A 26,734-nucleotide genomic window follows, 5' to 3' on the forward strand; every position below is an offset into this window, starting at 1 on the left:
AATATACATACATTAAATACTAATAATTAAGAAAATCGAAGACTCAAGTTGAAAATTTAAAAAAACATCATTCCTATTCCTATTTCTATTTCTATTCCTATCTTATTTCAATCATCGATTTTTCATTTTGCGTATGGAGCTTTACCGTTTTTGGTCTCCGCCACCCAAAAACATCGCAATCGCAAAAACCTATCATCATCACCGTCCTCCGTTTCATCTCAAACCCTAATTCTTCCTTCAATTTCCCCCTTTTCCATAATCATGTTTCCTTGGAACATTGCAAAATCCGCGGAAGCCATGTTCTCCCGCTGGGCTCTTAAGAGGGTTTGCAAATTTTTCCTTAAGAAGAAATTGGGGCAATTTATTCTCGGTGAAATTGACCTTGATCAGCTCGATGTTCAACTTTCTCAAGGAACTATTCAACTCACCGATCTTGCTCTTAATCTTGATTTCATCAACGCCAAGGTAATTATCCAATAATCGCTTTCTCTCTTTTTTATTATTTATATTTATTTCCTATTCCGAAATTTTGTTATATTTGTTATATGTTATGAAGTTCTTAGGTGAAGTTGGACTAACTTGTAGAATTGTAGCATAGGGTGTAAATTAGCGTTAATAAGAGAGTTGGGGTAGCACCTATGGTAGGACTAGGAAGGATGGTGGAAACTCGGCATAGGTTGTTTGGTCATGTAGAGACAAGACTAGTAGATTTAGCAATAAGAAGGAGGGTAGTCAAATCACTAGAGGGAGAGGAAGACTTAGAAAAACTATAAAAGAAACTTTTAGCAAAGATATAGGGATTAATGAGTTGGATAGGGATACAATATACTACCTCCGTCCCTGTATATAAGACTCTGTTGACTAAATCACGAGAATTAAGAAAGTTGGTAGTAATAATAAATTTATTAATAGTGGGTGTTGTTTTTACTAGTTTATCCTTTTAAGGGAGATAATTTATTTATGTTCCTATCATTAGTAATAGTATTCATTGTAGACTGTAGAAAAAGAGGTATAATAATTAGGGGTATATTGGTAAAGAAATAATCAATGTGGTTGAAAATTCAAAGAGGGTCTTATAAAAAGGGACAAGAAAATTTCTCAAGAGGGTCTTATAGTTAGGGATAGAGGTAGTATGATAGAAGTATAGAACATTATGGTGTCGTTTGATCCATGTAGACCCGCGCTTAGCGGGATAAGGATTGGTTGTCGTTGTTGTTGTAAGTAGGATTAATGTTATTTTCATTGAAGGTTTTCTCTGTTAAAATTCATCATTAGTATGTTATTATTTTACAATGCTTTATTGCTTTCTTCTGCTATTGTTGTAACAGCTTGGTAAAACAGCATCTATAATGGTAAAAGAAGGATCAATTGGATACTTGTTGGTTAAAATGCCTTGGAGTGGCGAAGGTTGTGAGGTTGAAGTGAATGAACTCGAACTTGTAGTTTCTCCGTGCATAGATAAAAACTCGACAACTGAAGATGAAGTTGGTTGTTCCGATGTTGATAACGATACTTATGAAATCAAATATAGTTCAAACAAGACCAAGCATGAAACAGTAGATGATGCTATGAAGTCAATTTCAGTGGATGTTCATGAAGGTGTGAAAACTATTGCAAAGATGATAAAGTGGTTGCTTACAAGTTTCCATGTGAAAATAACAAACGTGATTGTCGCGTTTGATCCGTCTTTGGAAAATGAAGGAGAGGAAATAGATAGTAATCGGACTTTAGTTCTTCGGGTTTCTGAAATACAGTGTGGAACAAGTTTATCTGAAGATACTGAGTCTAATGTTGATGTCCTTGGAATAAGCCAGTTGACAAACTTTGTGAAGTTTGATGGGGCAGTACTTGAAATTCTCAAAATAGATAACGAAAATAACCAGTTACCCGTTCAAAATGTGGCAGAAGCAGGATGGGGTGATCCTATTTTGGGATCAAATAAATCCACATGTCCGGTCATGACTGGGAAGCAAGGCGGATTTGGTGGAATTGTAAAATTAAGTATTCCTTGGAAGAATGGTTCTTTGGACATTTGCAAGGTGGATGCAGATGTTTGTGTTGATCCAGTAGTGTTAAGATTTCAACCTAGCTCAATTGAATGGCTATTGAAGTCATGGGGAACTCTTAAAAATTTGAATAAGGGTGCAAAAGGTTGCAAGAATCACAACGTAAGAGGATCTTCCCATTTAAATTCTGCGTTGTTGTGTCCTTCACCAACTTCAGTTTCTATTACCAATGTCACTGGTGAAATGATAACTGGCCATGGTAGTTTGCCCGCCAATTGTTCCTCCTTGACTAAACCAGAAGATCCAGAATCCCTCACCGAAGCTTTGCTTCCTGCTGCTAATCTTATTTCAGATTGGGTGCCATTTTCTACTAATCTAAATCTTAAAGATGGTATTCAAGAACCTGATTTTGGGGCAAGGTACGTCCTTGTTTGACATGTTTTAATTTAAATGCCTTTATTTTTAGAGAAGAATGTGATAGAAATAAATTGCGGCCACCAGTCCTTCTAGAGAATTTGGCAAATATGAAAATCTTATTAAGTTTGACCAATTCACTTCTCCTGTAAATCTCATAATTAAAATATTGTCCTATATGCTATATTGCGTGTGGATATAAGAATGGTACCGGTACTGGGTACGAGATATGAAATTTTTCAAAAAAATTAAGGTATAGGCACTTCAGTATAAATTTTATAGAATCATGATTAGATTGTTTAAAAAGATAGAAATGATACACAAATTATTTGCAACATCACAAATCAAAATGTAATTAGGAAATAAATATTGGAAAACAGGAATATTAGGATAAGAAGAAAATATATTGCTTGACAGAAAATAGAGAAAGGCTATTTGTATATTAGAAATTAGGGGAAGAATGCACAATGTAATAGGGAAACTAAAAAAAGTAGACGGAAAAGCCTTAGTTTGTAACGTTTTGTCCTAAATAAGAAACATATATTTATTTATCAGAGGTATGGACCGGTATATACTCAAAAAAACACTGTACTCAAATGGAGTACCCAATTTGTATTTTATTAAAAGGTTTTGGTACGGATTCGGCTTTTACCCCCAATGAGTGCCCTATCCGGTGTGGGTATGTTACTGGGTACAACTTAAATTTTGGAGTACCCATATTTCAGAGAGGGAAAACAACTCTTCGATTGATTTTATTTTTGTTTAAAAAACTTATATCTAACATTCAAATATCTCTAGATTCTCTACATGTTGAATGTGTTGTAGATGGGTCTAAAAACTTTAACATGGTAGTGTAGTTCGAATTCATTTGTATTAATAACTAAACTTTCTTTGTTATTACTTTCCGCTAATTTCACTAATTCGTGTAAGTTGTGCAATTTTACTTAATGTTCACAATGTCCCTGCAATATCACTTCTGAGCAGGATTGCTATTGTCTAGATGAAAGCTAAATCAAGTCTGTAGTTTTAGTATTTTATTGGTCTGTTGATAATTCTGGTATTATGGGAATTCATGCAGTGTGGACCAGTTTTTTGAATGTTTTGATGGAATGAGGAATTCTCAATCTGCTTTAGGGAGTAGTGGAATGTGGAATTGGACTTGTTCGGTTTTCAGTGCTATTACCGCTGCATCCAGCCTTGCCTCTGGATCTTTGCATATTCCCTCCGGTACTTGACTTATGATATTATTTACAGTTGTTGTCATGGCAACTTGTATCTTCATTTTTATTTGCACTGCAGTTTTTTATTATTTTCAGTCTAGCTCAGAACTTTCTGTGTACTGTTCATTTTCGCACATTACCCTTTTCATGTCTCAATATAGGAAAATATATTTGGGATGGGAGATACCTGTTTCCAATGATTTTGCTAATAACCAGGCATGCCAAATATATAATGTTTCCTTTTGATAGTTTGTTCATACTAACTACTTTTTTACGATATTGGTCAACAGAGCAGAGACACATGGAAACCATTCTCAGGGCTACTTTTTCTGGAGTATCTGTTGTTTTGTCCTTCTGTGATGATGAACAGAGCCATTTTTATGGGCATAAAATTGGTAACACTGTTGGATCACAGATTGATTATCTTGGTGCAGAGTGCAATGAAATTGTTGTTGCCTTGAAGGTATAATTTGCTTCTATAATTTTTCCTTGAACCTTGTTGCATTCTCGTTAGTCCTTACCCATGGTTTCATGTTTGCTTTATGTAGCCAGTAGTGTCTACCTATTTTTATTCTCTGCTATTCGATTTTGAATAAATTCCATCCTAATGCATTGCAATGTCAACAGGTATGTCCACAAATGACAACTTTTGATGGAACAGTGAAGTATGTAGAGGTTGCTAATTTTTCGAACATTGGGAGTGATGCCGAAAATCGAAGTGCTTTGATTGGACACCTACAGACTAAGGTCCTTGATGCTCTCCCTTTGTCTACCTCTTACAATCTATATTCAGATTCATTATTTGGGCCAGTTGCCACAGACTTTCCATTTGGAAATAAGGATTGCTTACTGAAAGTTACATTGTTTAAAACTTCTGGTGTCACCAATTGCAAATTTACGGTGCAATCAAATTCTTCAGATGGTTGTGTGACTAGGCTGACATCATTCTCGCTGAACCTGCCCCCATTTATTTTCTGGGTAATATTTTCTGTGATAAATCTGCTCACTAACCTGCTAAAGGAAATTGAAAAATCACTTGAAGTGCATAGTAAAGCAGACGAGATTTTGTCTGAAGCGTCAGATGAAAAGTGTGGATTATCTCAAAATGATGCGAAGGGAAGTTCAGAATGTTTGCATGGTGATATATCAACTTCCAGTGCAAGAGTAATACTGTGTTTCCCTTTTGAAAGGGTTGGAGATCATGCAGCTTCATTTTCATGGGAGAAGTTCATTGCTCTTGATTTTACTTCATTGTCACCTTTGAACAAGGGTTGCACCCCAGTTGGTAGCCAAACTTCAAGTGCAAGTTCAAATAAAAGATTTCCTTCTGTAGCAGCACAATCTCTTCAGTTGAATTTCTGTGATCTAGATATATACTTGATCACATCAACATGTAACGACAGTGGTAGAATAAGCTCCAATGATATGAAGAATGAGAGATTTTTTGGCAGCTGCTTTCTTTCCATTGCTCGCAGAAGGGGTTGTTTCTCTGTTTTTCGTATGGTTTGGCAGGAGGGTCAAGTGACTGGTCCTTGGATTGCTAAGAAAGCTAGATCATTTGTTAATTCAGAGCAATCAATGGGAAAAGATGATATTGCTGGAAGAGGATATGAGTATGCATCTGCATCAACGGTGAAAGATTTGGAAGATTGGAAATCTCAAACTCAACAAGAGATGATTCTAAGCTCGTCATTTCTAATGCATGTTCATCTATCTCAAGTTGTGATTAATGTGAATGATTCTCAATATAAAGGCATATACCAGCTTATTCTTCAGATGCTAAATGCAATGACATGTGGGACTACTCAGGAAGCTAAGGTGGATAAAAAATCTTCAGTTTCACAATCATCAGTATTTTTGGAATGTGATTCTGTAGAAATTCTTATTAGTATGGATACATCTGAAAGTGGCGAAAGTTCAATCAAGAGTGAGCTTCCCGGACAATGGCATCAATTCAAGCTGAAGGTACAAAGGTTTGAGTTGCTGTCTGTCACTAATACTGGTGGTGTTAAGGATGCGAGTTTCTTCCGACTAACCCATGGCGAAGGCAAGTTGTCCGGGTTCGTTACAGGGGTTCCTGATCACGAGTTTATTCTGGTTAATTGCAACAACTCCTCTGTGAAGCGAGGAAATGGGGGAGGTTCTAATGCGTTATCTTCTAGATGTGCTGGTTCTGATATCGTATTTCTATCTGACCCAGAGATTTCTCATAAAATTACATCTATTGCTGTCAGCTGCGGCACACTTATTGCTGTAGGCGGTCGTCTGGATTGGTTTGTTGTAATATCATCCTTTTTTAGTTTGCCCGCTTCTAATACTAAGGATGCAGATGATACTAGTATTTCAAAGATGGAACAAGATATCTCTTACACGACTTGTTTTGTTCTCAGCTTGATTGATATTGCTTTGAGTTATGAGCCCTATACGAAAAATCTTGTTCAGACTGAGGCCCTTAATTCCGAGTCTGGCTTTTCTTGTATCAAAGAAGAAACGGGGGAACAATGTGTTTCTTGTCTGTTGGCTGCATCCAACTTGTCTCTTTCAAGTTCATCTACTGCAGATTCAGTTGAAAGTGTTTTCCAAATTAGAGTGCAAGACCTGGGGCTTCTGCTTCATTTGATATCAAAGCATGATTCTTTTCCTGGCACTTATAGTGTAGAACATCTTCAAAAGTCGGGTTATGTTAAAGTTGCTCAGGAGGCTTTTCTGGAGGCAATTTTAAAAACCAATTGTGCTAGTGGTCTTCTTTGGGAACTAGAATTATCTAAATCTCACCTTTATGTGGAAACTTGTTATGATACAATGGCTGCGCTGATTCGTTTGGCTGCTCAACTTCAGCTATTATTTGCCCCTGATGTGGAGGAGTCCATTGTGCATTTGCAGAATAGGTGGGATAATGTTCAACAAGCACAGCAAAGCAATGAATTTAGTAATGAAATTAAGCATCTCAGATGTGACACAATGGCTTCAACTTCTGAGCAGTGCTCCCCTAAAACACATTCAAAGGATGGATCTAGTATAGCTGGCTTGATGGATGAAATATGTGAAGATGCATTTCAAGTGAATGACAATAATGCATGGCAATCATATTCTTTTGAATCAGGATTTTACATGCCACTTGAAGGAAGCTTAATTGAGGCTGGTAAGATGAATTTGGATGAGCCTGAAGTTCTCTCTCCTGAATTAATGTTGAATGAGTCAGTGCCTGTAATAGGACCAGAGGGTAGTCAAACTTCATTTCTGCATGACGGATGCTTTCCAGAGATTATAGAAAGCTATTGTTTGTCTGACTTACGCCCTCTCTCGGAGCTATCTATAGATTTACATTCTGATGAGCTTTCCAAAATAAAGCTGAGGAATGTGTCACATAGAGATATTGAAAGAGGAAGTGGTGGATGGTATAGAGGCAACTCATCAAAAGTATTAGAAAACCACATTTCAGAGGAAAATGGAAAAACTGGTCCGATGAAGGCCGCAGATCATGGCACACTTAATTCTAATGATTCCTCATCTCACAGCAAGACTTGTGGACGCTTAATTTTAAAGAAAATTGATATAAGATGGAAAATGTTTGGTGGGTCTGACTTTGTTGATTCAGATAAAAATGGACAACATTCTGGGAGGAACACATCTATTTGCTTGGAATTTGCATTGTCTGGGATGAAATTTCAGTATGATACATTTCCAGTTGGTGGACTACATGTATCAAAGATGTATTTGTCTGTTCAAGATTTTTATCTCTATGACAGAAGCCAAAATGCACCTTGGATACTGGTAATATTTATGGTTTAGTTGAATTAAATTAATATTATATTTTAATTTACTTGAACATCTCATAACTTGCAAATTCTTAGTTTTCATAATTCTATTTTTGAATTGGAAGGTGCTGGGATATTATCACTCAAAGGGTCATCCGAGGGAATCTTCTTCAAAAGCATTGAAGTTGGACTTGGAGGCAGTTAGACCAGATCCTTTAACTCCCCTTGAGGAGTACAGGTAAGATTGTTATAATACAAATCTAAACTGTTTCTATAGGTATTTGAAGAATCTATCTTTTTGATAAAGCTTTGTCATTTGTAGTAAATGAAAATAACCTGAGTGCTGTGGTAATTGGGACTTCCTTTAACTTCCTTAAGTATTTGTAGATTTGTAGCTAGGTCTTTTTAGCTAAAGCATAACTGATGGGTTTATGAATTATGAAAATGAATGAAACAGTAATAATGAAGTAGAATGGAAGAAAAGTTTGCAATTGATATTAATGGAGTTTCAATTACAAGGTAGAAGATAACAAAATAAAGGAAAGAAAGTAACAAACTAGTAGAGAGAGTCTACTAGCCCCAAAGCACCAAGTGCCCCCAATCACTAAAAGCGATTCCATTAATTGTAACTGAAATTATAGCTAAATTATTCCTTGTGTTCACTACTCTTTATATAGTAGAATAAGTCCTCATGCATTTCATGCTCTCATGCCACCTCCTCATTCCTTTCCCTCTTCCTTTCCACACCTTAGTTTTGGGCCAAAGTCAAGGCCCACTTTCACATTCAAGTCTCTATGCCACCTCATCATTCCCTTCTCTCTTCCTTTCCACACCTTAGTCTTGGGCCAAAGTGAAGGTCCACTTTCACTTTCAAGTCTCTATCAATACCCACCCCTTCAAACAACCTTGTCCTCAAGGTTGAAATTTTGCATCCATCAAACTTGCCTCTATCAAATACAAAGTTGAACCATCCATGAAAAGTAAGTAGGCCACCTAAGCAATAGTCATCAGTTGTAGTTGCAATGAGAAAGTTGAGTTCTCCTGGATCCCATTGTATGAATGCATATCTAAACATAATTCCCAAAACAACCCCAACCTTCATTCCCTCCAAAGATTGCATAAGCATAAGCATAAGCATTTCAATCCAAGCAAATTGAGCAAGTGTTTCGACCAAAGCAGTTGACAGCAATTCAATTTTATCAACCAAAGATCTCAATGAACACACATTTATCTCCTTCCCCTTATTATATCTATCCAAACTTGGCTGCATCATGTGATGAATTATAATAATCACCCTTGTATATTTCTCCACTTTGAAGCCTAACAAATACTCCCTCAATTTTTCCAAATTCTTCATAATAAGAACTATTGCAAAATTGCAATTTTCCTTATCAGCCGCCAATTGAGGTTTTGAAAAATGACCAAGGTTACTAATCTTTGTCATGAACTTCATCAAATTTATAGAAAGACTATTGGTCTTTCCTTCTTCAATTTTATGGACCCAAAAGTTCAGTGTTTGCCACCCTGAATAAACAGCTGAAATTGGCAGGAAATAAAATCTTACATTATTGTCGATTTGACCCCTGAGCTGCATATCACTGTAGTTGTTGAAGACATTCACTTGCTTGCGAAAAACATAGTCTAGAGCTTCCGGAATTGGCACCACCATTGCAACCATAACTGTATACATCAAGGAATATGAAGGAATTATAATAATATTCCCACTAAACTGATAATTTTTAAAAACATGTATCCTAACCTCCCATTTGAACTTTGTTGGCCTGTTGATTGAAAAGTCACCCAAAACTCCATTGACTCTTGTAACCATGGTCTCATCTTCAGCTACCAAGTCTTTATAATTGAAATATTTGAGTTTAGACAAGACATAAGGATCATCGTACTTGCTCACTTTGTTTGCATAATTTCCAATCATCAATTCCCCTTGTTGCACAAACCTCTCAAATGAATGAGATACTATATCCTCTTTTTCAAGTTATGTGAGCGTGATTACACCCCTTACTTTGAGGGCACCATAATTTTGTAAGCTTTCATTGTACCCCAATATCTCTAGATCATTAAGGGTTTAGCATAATAAAACTTGTCTTGGAATTTTGCTACCCATACCCCCTTTTTCTTGAATCCAGATTTTATCATTAAATTGAACTAAGCCCATTAATTTAATCCCAGCCCATGTTGCTACTTCCTCCAAAATCAAACAAAAAATAACTTTGGTCTGACTCATCAAATTAAAAGATCTAGAAAGCTCACCAAATGTCCTTTTTGCCCTTACCTTCTCCAGAATCTTCTCACCTTCAACAACGATACCACTACGCACGTGAATGGAATTGTCACCGGTGTGCGGTGGTTCCGACGATTTTGATGACGATTCACCCATATTCATTCGCATGTTCCTTCTCTTTTCAAAGCGCAACTTACTTTCTCTTTCTCTGTCCACGGATTTGTTCCGATCCGGCGGTTTGGGTGGCGTTCTCGTCGCGAACGCGCCGTCGCAGACTGACCAACGTCAGGCGGTTTCTGTGGCGGTTGGCTTTCAACCACAGCAACTTGACTTATTTGGATCTCACTAGTCACCACTTTCAGTTCCGTGTCCGGCGACGCCGGTGGTTCAAGAGCAACCACTTTCTCTCTTCCAGAATACGATTTTGTCGCAATGGAATCCGTAACTGCAGCTAATAAGGAAGGGAATCGCTTTGATTGCTTGCGACAGCTTATCGATGCTCCGGCTCTTAGAAAGAAGCTAAATCCATCTGCCTTCTACCACAAGTGTGCCCAATACCTCACTAAAGATTATAAAGAAAACAGCCTTGCACATCGCTCCGGTTGGAATTAGAGAAACTTAGTTTCGGTATGATAAAATAACCAATCTTCTAAGCAAGTCAATCCCTGTAGAGGAAGGGAATTTCTTTCCTTAGTAGTTTGCTTTCATCCGAGGAAAATAATGAGAGGGTCGACCAGTCCATTTATCATCCCCATCACATCACTGTTAACTGCTTCTAACCCTACTGACATTGCAGTAACCATCGTTTCAGATCCAGAGTCAATTTGTTTGAAGCGAACTTCTTCTCCGTCATCGACGTATGCCTCGATCGCTACTTCAACTTCATCGTCCTTGGACTCATCAGTAATCTCTTCTATCCCTTCAACCACAACCGTGTGATTTTTCATGATTGATGGTTGTACCGATGAATTCGTCAGCGATCCAGAATTTATCGTTTTCTCCTTTTGAATCTCTTCTCTCATCCTTCTGATCTGTTCACTCAACACGAGAGTCTGTTGATACATTTGCTTTGCTAGCAATTGCATCTTTGCATTCCCTTCTATCAACTTCTCTACCAACAACTCAATTCTGCCTCCCATCGTCCTTTGTCGCATCTATGGTGAATCGGGTATAGGGTGGTTTTGATCTGGTAGGTCGGACCAATTGTTGGGTTTATGAATTATGAAAATGAATGAAACAGTAATAATGAAGTAGAATGGAAGAAAAGCTTGCAATTGATATTAATGGAGTTTCAATTACAAGGTAGAAGATAACAAAATAAAGGAAAGAAAGTAACAAACTCGTAGAGAGAGTCTACTAGCCCCAAAACACTAAGTGCCCCAAATCACTAAAAGTGATTTCATTAATTCTAACTGAAATTATAGCTAAATTATTCCTTGTGTTCACTATTCTTTATATAGTAGAATAAGTCCTCATGCATTTCATGCTCTCATGCCACCTCATCATTCCTTTCTCTCTTCCTTTCCACACCTTAGTCTTGGGCCAAAGTCAAGGCCCACTTTCACATTCAAGTCTCTATGCCACCTCATCATTCCTTTCTCCTCTTCCTTTCCACACCTTAGTCTTGGACCAAAGTCAAGCCCCACTTTCACATTCAAGTCTCTATCAATAACATTGTTGTTTGAGTTTTGCAGCCTGGTTCCCTATAGCTATACATTGTGACTGCTGATTACCTCATTTATCACTTTTTTTTTACTAGTAATTTTTCTTTGAGTTGGGATCTATTTGTGTTACTGTATATAAGATATTAGATATCCTTGCTTCTCATTGCAATTTAGCCAACTTGATGGAATTTCCTACAAAATTTTATAATTTATTGGAAGAAATAAGCAGGAAGTTCCTTATACGTAAGTTATGTGCTTTTTTCCTCCATTACAGGTTAAATGTTGCTTTTCTACCTATGCTATTACATCTACATCAGTGCCAGCTTGATTTTCTTGTTGATTTCTTTGGGAAGAAAAACTCATCAAATGACCAGTCTCCTAATTATTGTCATGATTTGGAGGGTTCAAAATCATTTCCTGAGAGGAGTGAAGATCATGCATGCCATTCAATTGCACAAGAGGCATTGCTTCCTTACTTCCAGGCAAGTCGTGTTCTATAACATGATTAAATATATAATTTCTTGTTTAACTAAATTCTTTAATGCAGTGTTCTCTAACGTTCCACAAAGTTTGTAATTTGTAAGGAGAGAAATTTGGCTGCTCTACTGTGATGGGGGTGCACTTTACAATCATTCAGTTCATTACGTTGCCCCCATTTATGTTGTCATTATGTTTTGTCAAGAATTGATTTCAAGAAACAGATGCAATCAAATCTACATCTTAGACTTTATTTTACTTTAGGTAATGGTTTTTGGATGAATTTTTCGGCTAGCTGATCATATGATATTAATTTTGGTTTCAGAAGCTAGATATTCGGTCTATTATTGTTCGGGTGGATTACAGTCCTAGTCGTGTAGATCTAGCAGCATTAAGCCGTGGGAAATATGTAGAACTTGTAAATCTTATCCCTTGGAAGGTACAATTTTCTCTTCAATTGTTGATTTAAAAATTAATATTGTTTCGCTTTTTCCATCTACTTTGTATTATCACCTCATTGACCCAGTGTTATAATGGTAGAGCATCATCAACTTTTGGTTTATTAGCTAAGTTGTCTATTGCATTACTTGGTGGGGTGACTGCAAGTGACATATAGATTTTGTGTTGATAAAAGTTACAAAAGACATGTACAGAGCACATTGGTTTCCTTTTATTTGCAAGTATCAAATCTTGTTAAATAAAGCATTCTTTTTAAAACTATGCTGGATTTGTATATCTAATCAAATAAAGGATTTTATATGCTGTCTCAAAAGTACTCGTTGTTTTGTACTCTGAAAATTTTATAACGAGAATTGTCGACCTTTTATTCTTTTATATTTTTGGTAATTAATGTAAAATAAAACATTGTTGTAATTTTTTGTTAAAAGTGAACCTTACATATAAAATAAAAATATTTTCTTTTTAGGACATGCTATTTGAACTGATATATGTTTGTAAATCGTCCCAGGGTGTTGAGCTTAACCTGAAACATGTTCATGCTTCTGGCATCTATGGTTGGGGCAGTGTTTGTGAAACAGCTTTAGGGGAGTGGTTGGAAGATATATCTCAGAATCAGGTATGCTAACTGGGATAATGTTCCCTGTGAATGTGAGGATTATTTTTAGCTCTCTTAATTTATGATTTTCATTATGTAGATTCATAAAATACTACGGGGGCTTCCTACTGTACGATCATTAATTGCTGTTGGGACTGGTGCTGCTAAACTGATTTCATCGCCTGTAGAGAACTACAAGAAGGAGCGGAGAGTGATCAAAGGTTTGCAAAGAGGTAGGTTTTATCGGTAGATATTTCTTCACTGGTTTGATCACCTGTATAATTTGGCTATATGTCTGAGAAAAAAGTAAGCAGCAATAGTAATAGAAGTTTTATCAAAATACTTATTGGTTGCCTCGGCATTGCATGGGTTATTTTAATTGAATACTAATATTTTATTTTTACTTAATGCATTTATAAATTAGATTTCCTTTGCGATTCTAGTATAATATATAAAAAATATAAATGTTGCAATTTTGAGCCTTATTTTATTGACATTTATTTAACTTATAAAAAATTCTGCAAAGAAAATTAAATTTAGGTGGTTAGTTTTAATTTTCAATAATGAATTGATAAAAAAGATAATACAAAATTTTGGATTAAATTTGATTTGGATGTATAAATATTAAGTGGTAATTAGGTTCAATTTGTATTTGAAAAATGAGAAAAATGAAAGAGTAACCTTGTGGAGGCTTTTTCAAAAGGTTGTGTTGTTACTTTGGAGAGTTTATGAGTGATTTCCCCATGCTCAAGTGTTAACACTCATTTAGCATATAAAAGTGAACGTTATGGCGTTTGATCAATTTTGCTGTCTCTACCTAGTAGATAAGGCTTAGTTGTTGTTGTACAGTTGTTTGTTTACAACTGCATTATTCTTCTGTCATCACCAAGATGATATAAAATTATAAATAGTACTTGTATTTTTAGCCAAATGTACTGAATGATATAGCTGAATGGAGCCTATGTCAATCCCTGGTATCAGGATTTCCGATTAATTACTTTGAGAACTTATATATTATTTTGTAAGTTACACTACCACTATAAGATTGTTGTTGAGAACTTGCTGGTAGCTTAGGTGGTTGGTTTGTATAAAAAACAGCTTCTGATTTACACCAAGAAATTTGAGGTTTATACTTTTGATTGATATAAGTGAATACTTTACCCATTAACCATTCTTTGAATATTTTTAACTATTTTATTGGCTATTTGTTACTAAGCAGTAAATATTTACTGCAATTTTTTTCCTCTTTATATCCCTAAAATTTATTATATGTTTGTAGGTACAATTGCATTTCTTAGAAGCATTTCTCTTGAAGCTGTTGCACTTGGAGTTCATCTAGCTGCTGGTGCCCACGACTTTCTTCTCCAAGCAGAATATAGTCTTTCAAGCGTACCTTCTTCAGTTTCTTCACCTGTAAAAGATAAATCAAACACAGGCGCTCGATCTAATCAACCTAAGGATGCCCAACAAGGAATTCAACAGGTAAAATAACATTCATAACGATACGTTGCTTTATGTTGTCACCTTCTATTCATGTGTTAAATGAAAGACCGATAGAAACATGTATCGAGTAAATGAAAACCAAAACCAGATGAGTAATTTGGAGTCTCTCTTGGCAAATTTAATATTTAATGTATGTGCATCAATATCGCTGTACTTATTGAAACTGTTGAGAGTTGCACATTGGATAGTGATATGACCTGAATAGTGAATAGTGTATACAAACAAAGGACATCTCTCACTTTATAAGTCAGTTTTGTTGGGTCAAGCCTAATTCAAATTCTAAGATGGTATTTAAGTCCATCATAAATTTGGAGGGTAAAAGCCCTGGCATTGGAGAGTGACACGGCCCGAATAATAGTTATAACTATAACTGGTTGGCATCTCTCACCTCACATGTTGATTTTTTTTTAGTAACATGGAAACTTAGACGATAAGTAAGTTCAGTGTGTTTGCATCATGTTTTCTAATTTTTATTCCTTGCTATATTAAGTTTGTTCTCCTTGATTTTACAGGCTTGTGAGAGTCTCAGCGATGGCCTAGGAAAATCTGCTGCGGTGTTAGTTCAGAACCCCTTGAAAAAGTACCAGCGTGGCTCAGGTGCAGGACCTGCCTTGGCTGCTGCTGTTCGAGCAGTTCCTGCAGCTGCCATAGCTCCTGCTTCGGCTTGTGCAAGTGCTGTACACTATGCTCTTCTTGGATTTAGAAATAGGTCTGCTGCAAAATTGATTTGAAATGATTTTTTCTCGGTAGACAATTTCCTATTTAGTAATTCTTGAATTCTCTGAAACTGTATCTAACCAATATCTTTTCTTTTCCACCCCCTTTACAGCCTTGATCCTGAACGCAAAAAGGAGTCTATGGAGAAATATTGTCCTACACAACCCTGGGAAGAAGACTGATCAATGGTGCAATTAGTGACATCTTACCTTGACTTTGTACTATTATGATGTGAGGATTGAGTAGTATACACTTTTACTTCATTGACCAAGGAGATCCGGAGGAGCTTTTTTTAGTCTTCCGGGAAGTCTCCGCACACGAAAAATGCACTTTATCAATTGAAGTCAAGCAGATGAGAAGAAAACTTTGGTTGGTTAATTTTGAATGGCATTGCTAGATGGTACAATCACTGTTAACAAGCTAATGTTTCATTTGGACCATACTCACTCTGCACTTTCCATTTCTGAACATGTGCATCGGCTGTAGATGTACAGATTGAACCAGTTGGTTGATTCTTTTCCATCAGAGTAATTGTATATACTGTAAATATGGTTGGTGTTTTTGATCCTTATTCATTTAAAAGGGTGTCACTGTAGATATGATGACCCATTGGTTTAGTTAGATGTACATAATAAGATAATATCATTCTTTGAAAGGCTTGATATTTGTGTATATTGCCTTCATTTTTTTTGTTGTAAATATTGTGGTGTTTTTTACTGGATAATAGTGTGCAATCATTTAAATTTATCTTTATTTTGTAAGTACCTAATGCAGGGTAAATTATTAGCTATGTTTTCCCTCTGATAATCAAAAAATAGATTACACTGCCTCACCTTACTAATGTCAACTTATAAAATGCACTTGGAAAATGTGTTCCAAAGCATTGGTTGCTCAATTTTTCAAATATAAAAGTAAATTTGTTTAATACCATTGGGTGCTCAAATTTATTTAATACTGAGACAGATTAATAGACCCTCCCCATCTCTTGTCCTGTTTAAGAAAAATATAAATTATGACACAGAACATGACAGAATGGGACTTATGCTATCAAAGAAGATTGCCATTGTGGAACTCATCCCTACTGGGTGGAGCAAGCCCACCGACAATCGTTTCCATTTTCCTTTTCCAGGCAAGTGAAGAAAACATCAGGAGGTTGCTTCCATGTAGGAGATGGGTACTCTAGGATGAAGTGGATGGCTAGCTTGGAGTTGGAGGTGCTACTGGTTCACCGTTCATGCGTTTCAACTAAGGGAGACAAAGGTGTAGTGTCTTGTGGAGATTGCTAGTAAAGTAGCTAATACAATGAAGGAAGAGAAAAGTGGAAGAAACTCACTTAAGATAATATGAAAGCAAATATATAGGATAATTAACCTTCTTAGAATTAATAGGTGAAGATACTTGAGAACCTACATGAACAAAATTAACATGAAGCTATAGTTACTTTATCTCTTAACAAAAAGCCACAACTACTGGATGCATTACACATTACATTAAAATACTCATTGACTCATGGAATTTCTTCAACTACAAATTTTTGTACAAAGATAATAATGCTTGAGGCACTTTCTTTCTACTACTTAGGTTAAACTTAAATTGCTCAAAAGTAAGTCAGCAAAAATTCTAACACTTAATGCCTTTAGATATTAGTAGAGATCATATCATCCCTCCTGGACAAGGGATACTGTTCCTGTTCCTGTGGAGTTCACTTACGTTTGCAACTTACACCTCCTTCACAGAACAATTCCTGTGGTAACTGATAAGAAAATAATCTGTTAGCATGTGTAAATGTAAAGAGAAATGCTACTTTAAGTACTAATTAAGGACATGATTCGATTGATTTATTTGAACTTGTCTACTGACATGAACACTGTTAAACTGTTTTGAGAGAGCTTATGAGATGTGTCTATAATTAATCCGTCTATATGAAAATAGTTCGAAGTTATTATTTTTGTTATGGAAATAGTTTAGACACAAGTACTTATATGATAAACGGACGTTTATACTATACATGCTTAATTACAATGTTTATCCGAGCAAAGCCTAAGTAACTAACTTAACAAGCAATGATGAATAATTAGATGAAAATCTTACCATAATGTCTTTGTTAACAGTTGTTTCTCCTTGTCCAAAACTAGTCCCTTTATGGTTAGCTACAGATCTCGACACAAACTCATGATCACCCTTATTCTTATCTTTCTTAGATGCACTTCTCTTTAGGCCTAATCGTTCCTTCCACCGGCTTAAACTCTTTGACCATTTTGGCGAATCATCATCATTAAGTAGTTCATCTCTTAAAGTCACCTTCTTGGAGCCTTCACTACTTAGAGGCAACAGCATGCCCTTAAAAAAGGCTTGATCTGCTGATATCATAGAATAGTTTTTGACAGAGAATTCGAAATCCGAAGAGACAGGAGCTTCTCTGTAGATGTTTTCATGTTTGATTGCTTGTTTGCTAACAACAAAATCATTGGAGAAAGAGATTCTTGGATCCATGGTTAAAATTATCTCATGCACTACAAAATTTGATGCTTATTGTTTGGATATATATTTTGTTTGTTAACTTTGAAGGGTTAGTTTCCACATGCAGGTGTTTGCTTTATATATTGATAATGATGGTAGTGATCTATTATGTGTGTTTGTTTATTTGATTAGTGGACATAACATGTTACTTAGATTTGTCTTTGTATGCTTGGAATATGGGTCTTCACTATTCACTTTAAGATTACCTGTTGTCTTAGTTGTTTAATGACGTTGAAAATTGTAGGTATTGTGTTTAGTCGATGGTTAATAAGTTGCGATTCGTTAAACGTATAATGAACTATGTTAACAATATATTTTTCGTCGAATTTGTGTATCGAAATATTATTACTCTTAAGATATTTTGTTAACTAAGCCAGATGCTAGTTCATACTAAACTCTAATTAACGGCCTAAAATACTTGAAGTTTAACTAAGCGTTGTAAATCCTAATTTGCAACTGGAGACTAATCCATCAAGATATTGAGTTGAGATTCATTTAAGGAGACAACTTCTCTCAACACACATTCTTCAAAGTTTAAGGAGACGACTTCTCTCACGATTCCAAGTTAGTTGTGGAATCGGCCAAAAGCTCTCGTCAACTCTCAACAATGATTCCTTTTTTTTCCTTTTCAAGCCATTACACCGAGGGAAGAACTTTGTCCCTCAGAGCACGATCAAAACGTCTAATTGTCTTGTCTTGGCGATCATGATAGATCTCAGTAGGCTTAAGAAAGATTTGGCTTACTCATGTTCGACTGCGTTTATACTCGCCTGATGAACTATCCTTAATAGTCCGTGTCTTGCCAATTTTTATTGACATGTAACTTTTTTTAAGTATAAACAATAAGAATCCGATTATTTACCAACTGAGCAACACCAAATTGGTAGTTGGTGTACAATTGGAATTTAATAAATATGATTATGTAAGTTTCTAAAATTATCTTTGCCCTTATCTTATTTTAGACAGAACTGATGCTTGACAAAGGGGTAACGACATTATCTGCCGATGATTTTGACTATTGTGACTGATGTAATTAATAATAACTTCTCACTAAAGCTTCCTTGGAAACATTTATTTCTATCATTTTGTGAGTAAAAAGGGGGAAAAAGAAAATAAGTGAACATGTGTTCATTGTCTTTGAAGTAGTCACATGTAGGTTTGGTCATGTTATTTAATATACAAGTAGCATCATGCATATGTCTTTATATTCTTCTGTTCTTTCACCAATTGGAAAAGCTATATTTAAGCACAAAAGAAAGAAGGAAACAAAATATGTGTATACAAATTAAATAATGCTAGACTAATAATTCATACACCAAAGATTCTTTAAGTTGAAGAACTATTGACCCTTCACGTGTACTTTTTCCTTTTCTAAGTGTCCTTCACATGAAACCCCTCATTAGTGTGGACTTAATTAGGATAATTAAGCTTAAGACAAATTAATGGTCGAATCCCACTTTGTAGATTGATGTTAACATATAATTAAGCTCTAGACCTTGTGAGGCTGTCCCCCTTTTGGTCTCCTATCTTGTTAGCAAAACTTGTCTCTTATAATCCAATAAATGATGCTTTTAATTTTCATTATTCTAATCTAATTTATATACTGTATATATACACACTCAATGCTCGAGGCTCATTTTACTATGTTAGATCATGAAACCCCTTAATTTATTTTTCATGTGCCCATGACATGCATGCATCTTGATCAAAACGTAATATATATAGTAACCTCTCAAGATGTAGTGTTAAATTTTGTAAAATATGGAAATTTTCTACTGTTGCATTTCTGGAAGTTAGTCTTTAATTATAAAGTTTAGCTGGTAAAAAATATAAAATTGATTCTATCCTAAAAAAACTCTAATCCAACTCATAATCATGTTTGATAACAGATAAAGAGAATATCTACAGCTCCAAATTGCAGATTATTTTAACATAACTATAGGTCAATGTTTTTTTGATGTAAAGAAAAGAGTGATGTATATATAATGTGGTATACTTTTTGTAAAACACATGCAAGCCTTAATTTTAGAGCAGAGGTCGAATCTGTAACATCAAACATGCATAACATGACAAAATTCTGTTACCAATTATAGTGTAAATGTTATAGGTAGCATGTGTGCAGTGCTGCAAACACCATTTGACAGCCTTTTTATTAGACAAACATCATTTGACAGCTTAAATAGTAGTTCAGGTTCAACTCATCGCATGCATACATATATACATACATACAAACATACATACATACATATGTGTGTAGGCAATTTGGAGTTGGTGGGGTAACTGCAAATACTTTGACACTCAAGTCAGTATGAGAACGTGAAGTGAGAGGTTTTTAGGATAGAAGTTCCATACTTTGTAGTGTTGCAGGTGAACACCTTATATATGGAGGATAGGGGTGGCATTGAAGTGCAGCTGTTACGAGGCGAGGCGGCGCAATCAACGTCATACACTGAAGACTCTTTAACTTAATGGAGGCATTATGATCTCTTGGAATTCGAGGGTGAAGGCTTCAAGAGTCGACCTTGTTGGGCCTGACATGTTTTTTTTCGGACTTTGTGTTTCTGGATCTAGGAGAGAAATGATGGGCATGAGCCTTGGTCTAGTCTAGAACAATATATACATTACCACCAAAGAAAATAAACATACTATTAGTCGCTCTATGCGTTCAACCACAAATAAATAACAGTATGCTTACTTTTTCGGGTGACAGTGTCATAACTGTGTGGTACTGTGACTTGTGCATATTTGCCAGTGTCGTTTGTGCGCGCTGACAAATGACACTGTTTATTTTCTCATTGGTCATGGAGGTGTGCATTACCATGACGATATGAGAATCATGCATAACATTTTTTTTGTTGACAAAAATAAATTTAACTCATTTCATTAATTGAAGTAGATTCAATACAAAATGATGGTATATATATATATATATATAATCAAACTCATGTCGACTAGAAAAAGACAATGATACTCTACCTAACTACTGATGAGCAAACATTATTGGCTTGTCTCCTGATCAAACTTATCCTAAAATTTGGTGAATTTAACAAAGAAGCTTTAGATCAAACATAATAGCACCAAATTTAGATTGGGGATTGAGATTTACTGGCTACTCCATTTGCTATCTAGTTCTATGAAAGCGTCAGGAAAAACCCAAGTTCCTTAACCAAATTATTGCTTGCTTCAGCTTCATGGGGTAAGGGGCTGCCTTGCCAACAGTGTTTTAGCCCGGATAAAAGAACCTTTTCAAACGTACATGCTCACGCCATAGCAACTGCGATCCTTGGAAATTACCGCATCAACGTTACACTTCACCCTTCCGGTCTCCGGCACTAATAACCAAACAGCCTGCTGAACGCTTGACACCACTGCACTATGATTCTGCACTGTCAGTGACAGCATCATTAGTAAAGTGTGTGCACGCCAATGATTCATGCAATCCCGCGCCGATTGTAGCTATACTGATGGCCTAACTTCCTTATCCTCCCACAATTTTTCATTTCTTCGTTTTCAAATACACCACAAACACCATGACAAAATCATTAATTTTGTTCTTTTTATAGTACACTTTTTATACATATTTTGTTATTTTTATTTTATGGCATTTTTCTTGAGTTTAGTTTGATTGAATATGAAATTAGAAATGTTTGTTTGTTGTGTGAAAGGATATGATTCAGTTGTTGAATGCCTATCTATATATAGGGGATGAAAGTGATTAATTATGTCCTCATAATTAACACAATTATTAGATGATGATGATGATGATAGTATAATCTAGTTCAATTTCCTCGAGACAAGCATTCAAGTATATATCAATATTTCAAAAGACAAATTTTATAAAAATAATATACATATTTAAAAAGACAATTATACCAAAAAAAAAATAAAAAAATAAAAAGACAATTGCCACTTTATAGCTTCTGGCCTCTAGGTTGGCGAGAAAATGTATACAATGCAACCCTACTTAAAGTTATTTATATGATTATTATATGATTATTACTTTGCCAATGTGTGTGTACTATTAAAGAAGGTGAACACTTTACACTTCCAAACCTAAGAAATTTGTTCAGTATGAGTAACTAACTTCCATACCTAAGGAGGTTTTTATTTTGAGAGGAGTGAGAAAACAGTCAAATGACTAGTTTTGATTGATACCCCTCATCTGGTCACTTATATTATATATACCTAATAAAATTTGCTATAAAAAATAAAATAAAAAAATACATGATAAAATTAATAGGGTACAAAAGAATCTATCATTAAAGAATGATTTTTAATGAACTTGTGGAGAGATTATAATTCGATGTCTGCATACCACACTTCTAAAAATAGGTAAAATGCGACTCAACCATCTTATTCTCATATTCAGTCTAAAAGGACAATAAGTTTATGGGATTGTCAACCACGGCCCCTCGCATATATAATGCAATATCCTATCAGCTAAGCTCATGGGACAAAAAACTTCCTTTGTTTACTTTTGATTAAAAATACAATATTAAAATAATAATAAAATACTTGACAAAAAAATAAAATAAAAAACGAAAATACATTAATAAAAGAAGAAATATTTGATTTGAATGAATTTGCAAATTGATCTGATTGATATTTAATAAGGTAAATTTTGACAAGAAATTAATTTTATTGATTTACATAATTAATAGCTAATAACCTAATTTTAGACTATAAATAAGAGTATATATAAATAGGAGTATAAGCAATTCAATAGGGGAAAAAAAAGGTGAGGAATAGGTAGAAAGAGAAATTCTTGTGTGAGTCATCACCTAAGTATTAATGGTTACACACAACCAATCAAATGATTACAAGTAATTAATAGAATAGTAATTAAAATAAATCTCTACAAATTAAATAAGGAAAGAAAAAAAAAGTTCACTTTATAAAAAAAAATTATAATAATAATAATAAAAACACGGGTGCACTTTAATTTTTTATTTTTCAATCCCTCATTTTTTTTTCGTTTATTTCTTGTTCCATTTTTTTTTTTTTTGCATTATTCCTTTATATTTTAAGTTTAACAAGGTGAAGGATGTTTTAATTTATATTATACATTTATACTGTAACAAAAAAAAATATATACATTTATACTACAATTTTTTTTGACGAATTTATAATACAATATTATTCTTCTAATATTTGTTAAATTGAGTTTTACTAGCCGTTGTTAGTTGAATTTAAGTTATGGTTATAGTTTGTACATATTCATACATCTGTGTTTTGTAATGTCAAATTTTGAACTTATAACTTACGGCTTGTTTAACTACCCACTATTTTTTTTTTACAAAACAGGACTATAATAATTTGTATAGTCCCTAAATTTCCAAAACACAGAGAAATAATAGTATACATATAATTGGAACAAAGAAATAAAAAATTAAAGCAACTATGTTTGGTTTAGTAGTGAGGGGTTTAGGTAATAAGTCATAGGTACTGGGTTCGATTTCCATGTCATTGTAAACAAAAAAAAAAGAAATAAAATATTAAAAAAGAGAGCTTAATTAGTTTGTAGCAAATTAAAAAAAAAAAGATTAATTGGAATGAAAAAAATATGACCGATTATAATTTTTTTTATAAAGTGAACATTTTTTTTTCTTTCCTTATTTAATTTGTAGAGATTTATGTTAATTACTTGTAATCATTTGATTGATTGTGTGTAACCATTAATGTTTAGGTGAGGACTCACACAAGAATTTCTCTAGGTAGAAAAAAGGGCAAAGAAAGAGTATAGCGAAAGTGACAGACGAAATTAAAGAAATTGGTACGTGATTTTCTTTCTTATTTTTACGAAATTGTTTTTTTTTTCTTCTTTTGTTGCTTTTGTGTTTACATATGATTTTGCATTGTTTGTACCTTTCTCTTTCAGAATCATTGTCTTTGTTCTTGCTATTTTAAGTCCTTTTTACATTTGTTCTTGCAATCCTTAGTGGATCAAATTATTTATATCTCTTGATTTTGGTTTGTTGGTAGCATAACTTCTAAGTCTTCTCTTGTATTTTCATATTGGTGTAATTCATTATCTTGCATTTTTAGCATCTAATGACTTCTTTTAGAATTGTAAGGGCACCTGGCTCTGCCCATTCAAAAGGACTCAATTATATAAACTAATTGAAATAATCAAAAACATCGATAGTAAAATAAGAGCACATGGCTCTGCCCATTCAAAAGGACTCGATTCTATGTCCAAACATCACATGCCAAAACAAACACAGGGCCGTAAGCCCAACTCTCATAATAAAAAGGGTAAATGATCATTTACTCCTACAAAATAAGCGAATTTTCGTTTACCCCTGTGTAAATTTTTTTCTGTTTATCCCCTGCAAAACATAGAATCCCTCATTTTGCACCCTAGGTGTACAGCAGGACATGTGACTATGCACATATGCTGATGTGGCTTGTACACGTGAAAAAAATCATTTATATTTTTTTAAAATTCCACGTCAGATAATATATTATTTTTAAAAAAATATTTCCTAAAATAAAAAAAAAAAACGAATTTTTTTATTTTGCACCAAAAATAAAGATTTACTACAAGATTTACCCCCAAATAAAATTTATTTTTAAAATAAAAATTTTAAAGATTTATTTTCAAATCTTTTTTAATTAAAAAAAATAAAGAATCTTTATTTTTTAAAAACAAAACCATTTTATGTTAATCTTTTTGAATTAAAAAAATAGAAAAAGTACAGTAAAAAAATAGAAAAAGAAGTTTCAGTTTTCATCTTCTACCAAAACTATTTGCCCTAGAACTAGAAATAACGAAGTAGAAGACAACTCCGGCGATTGAAGAAGACGATGACGAATACGATTACGACGGTGGAAGCAAACGATTTTCGACGAAGCCTGAACCATGAAGAAGAAGACCAAAACAAAGACGACCAAAAAGAAAGAAGCTCATTCTTTTAGCAATTCCGATTCTGTGACGTTAGTTGATTTTTTTTTCCTTCGAAATCTTAACCCTTCGTTTACTGACATTTAAATTTTGTTGTGATATGTGTGTTCTGGTAGGGTCAAATTCCCAAACCCTTTAGTCATATGGTTGATCTGGTAGGGTCTTTGTTTTTAAAAAATAAAGATTCTATTATTTTTAATTAAAAAAGATTTGAAAATAAATTTTAAAAATTTTTATTTTAAAAATAAATTTTATTTGGGAGTAAATCTTGGAGTAAATATTTATTTTTGGTGCAAAATAATTTTTTATTTTTTTTTAGGAATTTTTTATAAAAAAATAATATATTATCTGACGTGGAATTTAAAAAAAAATATAAATGATTTTTTTCTATGTGTACAAGCCACGTCAATATATGTGCACAGTCACATGTCCCGCTGTACACCCAGGGGGCAAAATGAGGGAATCTATGTTTTGCAGGGAGTAAACAGGAAAAAAATCTTCACAGGGGATAAATGAAAATTCGCTTATTTTACTGGGCGTAAATGAATAAATGATCATTTACCCTAATAAAATTGAACTCCTAATGAAATAATTTTTTATAAGAGCAATTTTTTTATTTAAATTGTAAATAAATATAAAAAATGATTTACCTATGGGGTGCGAAAGCCAGTGTAGTTAGCAAGTCAGTAATCTATATTCATCAGCCCAGCACACTTAAACTTGGCTGACTTGCTGTTTGCACATAGCTAGGCTACACTGACTTGCTGTTAGCACCCCTATTTTAAACAATAAAAATCTTGAGGCCCAAAATTTGGAGTTTGCACCTCCCTGAGGCCGGCCCCGGTGAAAAATGTGCGGTATCCAACTCTCCCGTCTGAGAATACCATGATGTTTCTTGGTTGCATTGTTAAGCAACATCTTTTTATAATTATTGCAAACTGATTGTATTGTTCGCTGCCTACCTGACATCTCTTAGAATGGTCAGGCCGCCGCGTTTTTTCAAACCCCGTTAATCTTTACACCAAGAATGATCAATATTCAATAGTATAGTGAGTTGAGAAAATTATTAAAATCTAACCGTTAATACAACTTTTAAGTTCCAAACTGTGGTTGCCCTCTGGATTGTTTCCCCCACCGTGCCGATCTCATAAGATCTTTATGGTCGTTGCACCAACGGCCGGAATGTCCAGCAACAAAACACTACTGTGGTCCTTCCTGAACCATTCCATTCGCTGTAATGAACTAAGTAGAGGTGATCGTATCCGAACCAATCCAAAAGTAAAACCGCAAACCGAACCAATCCAAATCGAAATCGCAAAAAACCGCATTTAGTTTTAACCGCACGGATTATTTTTCTTTCAAACCGCAAGGTTTGGTTTGCGATTTTCATTTCAGAAAACCGAACCAAACCAAACCAAACCGCAATACTTAACTTAGTTCTATCAACTATTAGCGATCAACCCAAATTGAGTCCATAAAACAATAGCTTGTCAAAACGTATCATTTCACGCGATCGAGAACTATACTGTTGGTATTAAAAATAAGTTATTATGTATATACAATTTTCTGTATATGCATAAATTGAAATTTCCTATGTTTATTTTGTAATAAGTTGGAAATATTGTAATATTTTTTATATCGTGATAAACCGGACAAACCGAACCAACTCTAACCGCATTGGTTTGGTTTGGTTTGGATGACTTTTTAAAAACCAACCGAATCAAACCGAACCGCATATATTTTTATCTCGCGGTTAGGATGATTTTTATAATCAAAACCGAACCAAACCGCATCGCGAACATCCCTGGAACTAAGCACTGCTTTGTCTCTTTTGTAAAGCACTTTTGTTCCTTAAATTATTAAAACCACCGGTGTGCTTTTGTTAAAAAATAGTCCAAGTTGGGGTTTTGACCACTCTTGTACCAAAAAAATAAAAATATTTCTGTTGTATTTAGGATACATATGAGCAAAGTCTTCTCCTCGTCAAACTAACTAATAATGAAAAGTTTTTTTCTCCTTATTATGTAAATTATTTATTTATTTATTTGTGTTTATATATTCTTTATTTTGGGGTAATTAAATAGTGTTGAAAATATTGTAGTTCTTATGCAATTAGTTATGAGACAATCGTTTTTTAACAAGTGATTAGGGTGCTAACACCTTCACTACTCGTAATCAATTCCCAAATCCAATTTTTGGTTCTAGATCAATAATTATTAGGTAGTTTTCAATTTTCCCAAATCAAATTAAAATTGGCG

At 34.4% G+C, this 26,734-nt stretch overlaps 2 protein-coding genes across 2 annotated transcripts; one reads left to right on the top strand and one right to left on the bottom strand.

Moving 5' to 3' along the window:
• Positions 1–9: 9 nt before the first annotated feature.
• On the top strand, positions 10–15,799 carry LOC123924296 (autophagy-related protein 2). The gene is made up of 13 exons (XM_045977137.1): positions 10–465; positions 1,329–2,425; positions 3,499–3,647; positions 3,931–4,103; positions 4,268–7,414; positions 7,524–7,636; positions 11,576–11,783; positions 12,104–12,217; positions 12,746–12,853; positions 12,933–13,065; positions 14,112–14,314; positions 14,848–15,044; positions 15,165–15,799. The coding sequence occupies exons 1-13, from the start codon at positions 262–264 to the stop codon at positions 15,232–15,234; spliced, it is 5,916 nt and encodes a 1,971-aa protein (XP_045833093.1). The 5' UTR covers positions 10–261; the 3' UTR covers positions 15,235–15,799.
• A 611-nt stretch (positions 15,800–16,410) lies between these two features.
• LOC123924297 lies at positions 16,411–17,624 on the bottom strand. Its single transcript, XM_045977138.1, has 2 exons — positions 17,144–17,624; positions 16,411–16,805 (listed from the first exon to the last, which is right to left on the bottom strand). The coding sequence occupies exons 1-2, from the start codon at positions 17,543–17,545 to the stop codon at positions 16,755–16,757; spliced, it is 453 nt and encodes a 150-aa protein (XP_045833094.1). The 5' UTR covers positions 17,546–17,624; the 3' UTR covers positions 16,411–16,754.
• Between the last annotated feature and the right edge of the window lie 9,110 nt (positions 17,625–26,734).

The sequence above is a fragment of the Trifolium pratense genome, linkage group LG4, assembly GCF_020283565.1.
Source record: "Trifolium pratense cultivar HEN17-A07 linkage group LG4, ARS_RC_1.1, whole genome shotgun sequence".
NCBI lineage: Eukaryota > Viridiplantae > Streptophyta > Magnoliopsida > Fabales > Fabaceae > Trifolium > Trifolium pratense.

Coding starts and splice junctions, on each gene's coding strand:
- LOC123924296 (XM_045977137.1), top strand. CDS start 262: ATGTTTCCTTGGAACATTGCAAAATCCGCGGAAGCCATGTTCTCCCGC. Junction 2,426..3,498: donor GAACCTGATTTTGGGGCAAG/GTACGTCCTTGT, acceptor GAATTCATGCAG/TGTGGACCAGTTTTTTGAAT. Junction 7,415..7,523: donor AAAATGCACCTTGGATACTG/GTAATATTTATG, acceptor TTGAATTGGAAG/GTGCTGGGATATTATCACTC.
- LOC123924297 (XM_045977138.1), bottom strand. CDS start 17,545: ATGGATCCAAGAATCTCTTTCTCCAATGATTTTGTTGTTAGCAAACAA. Junction 16,806..17,143: donor CTGTTAACAAAGACATTATG/GTAAGATTTTCA, acceptor TTTTCTTATCAG/TTACCACAGGAATTGTTCTG.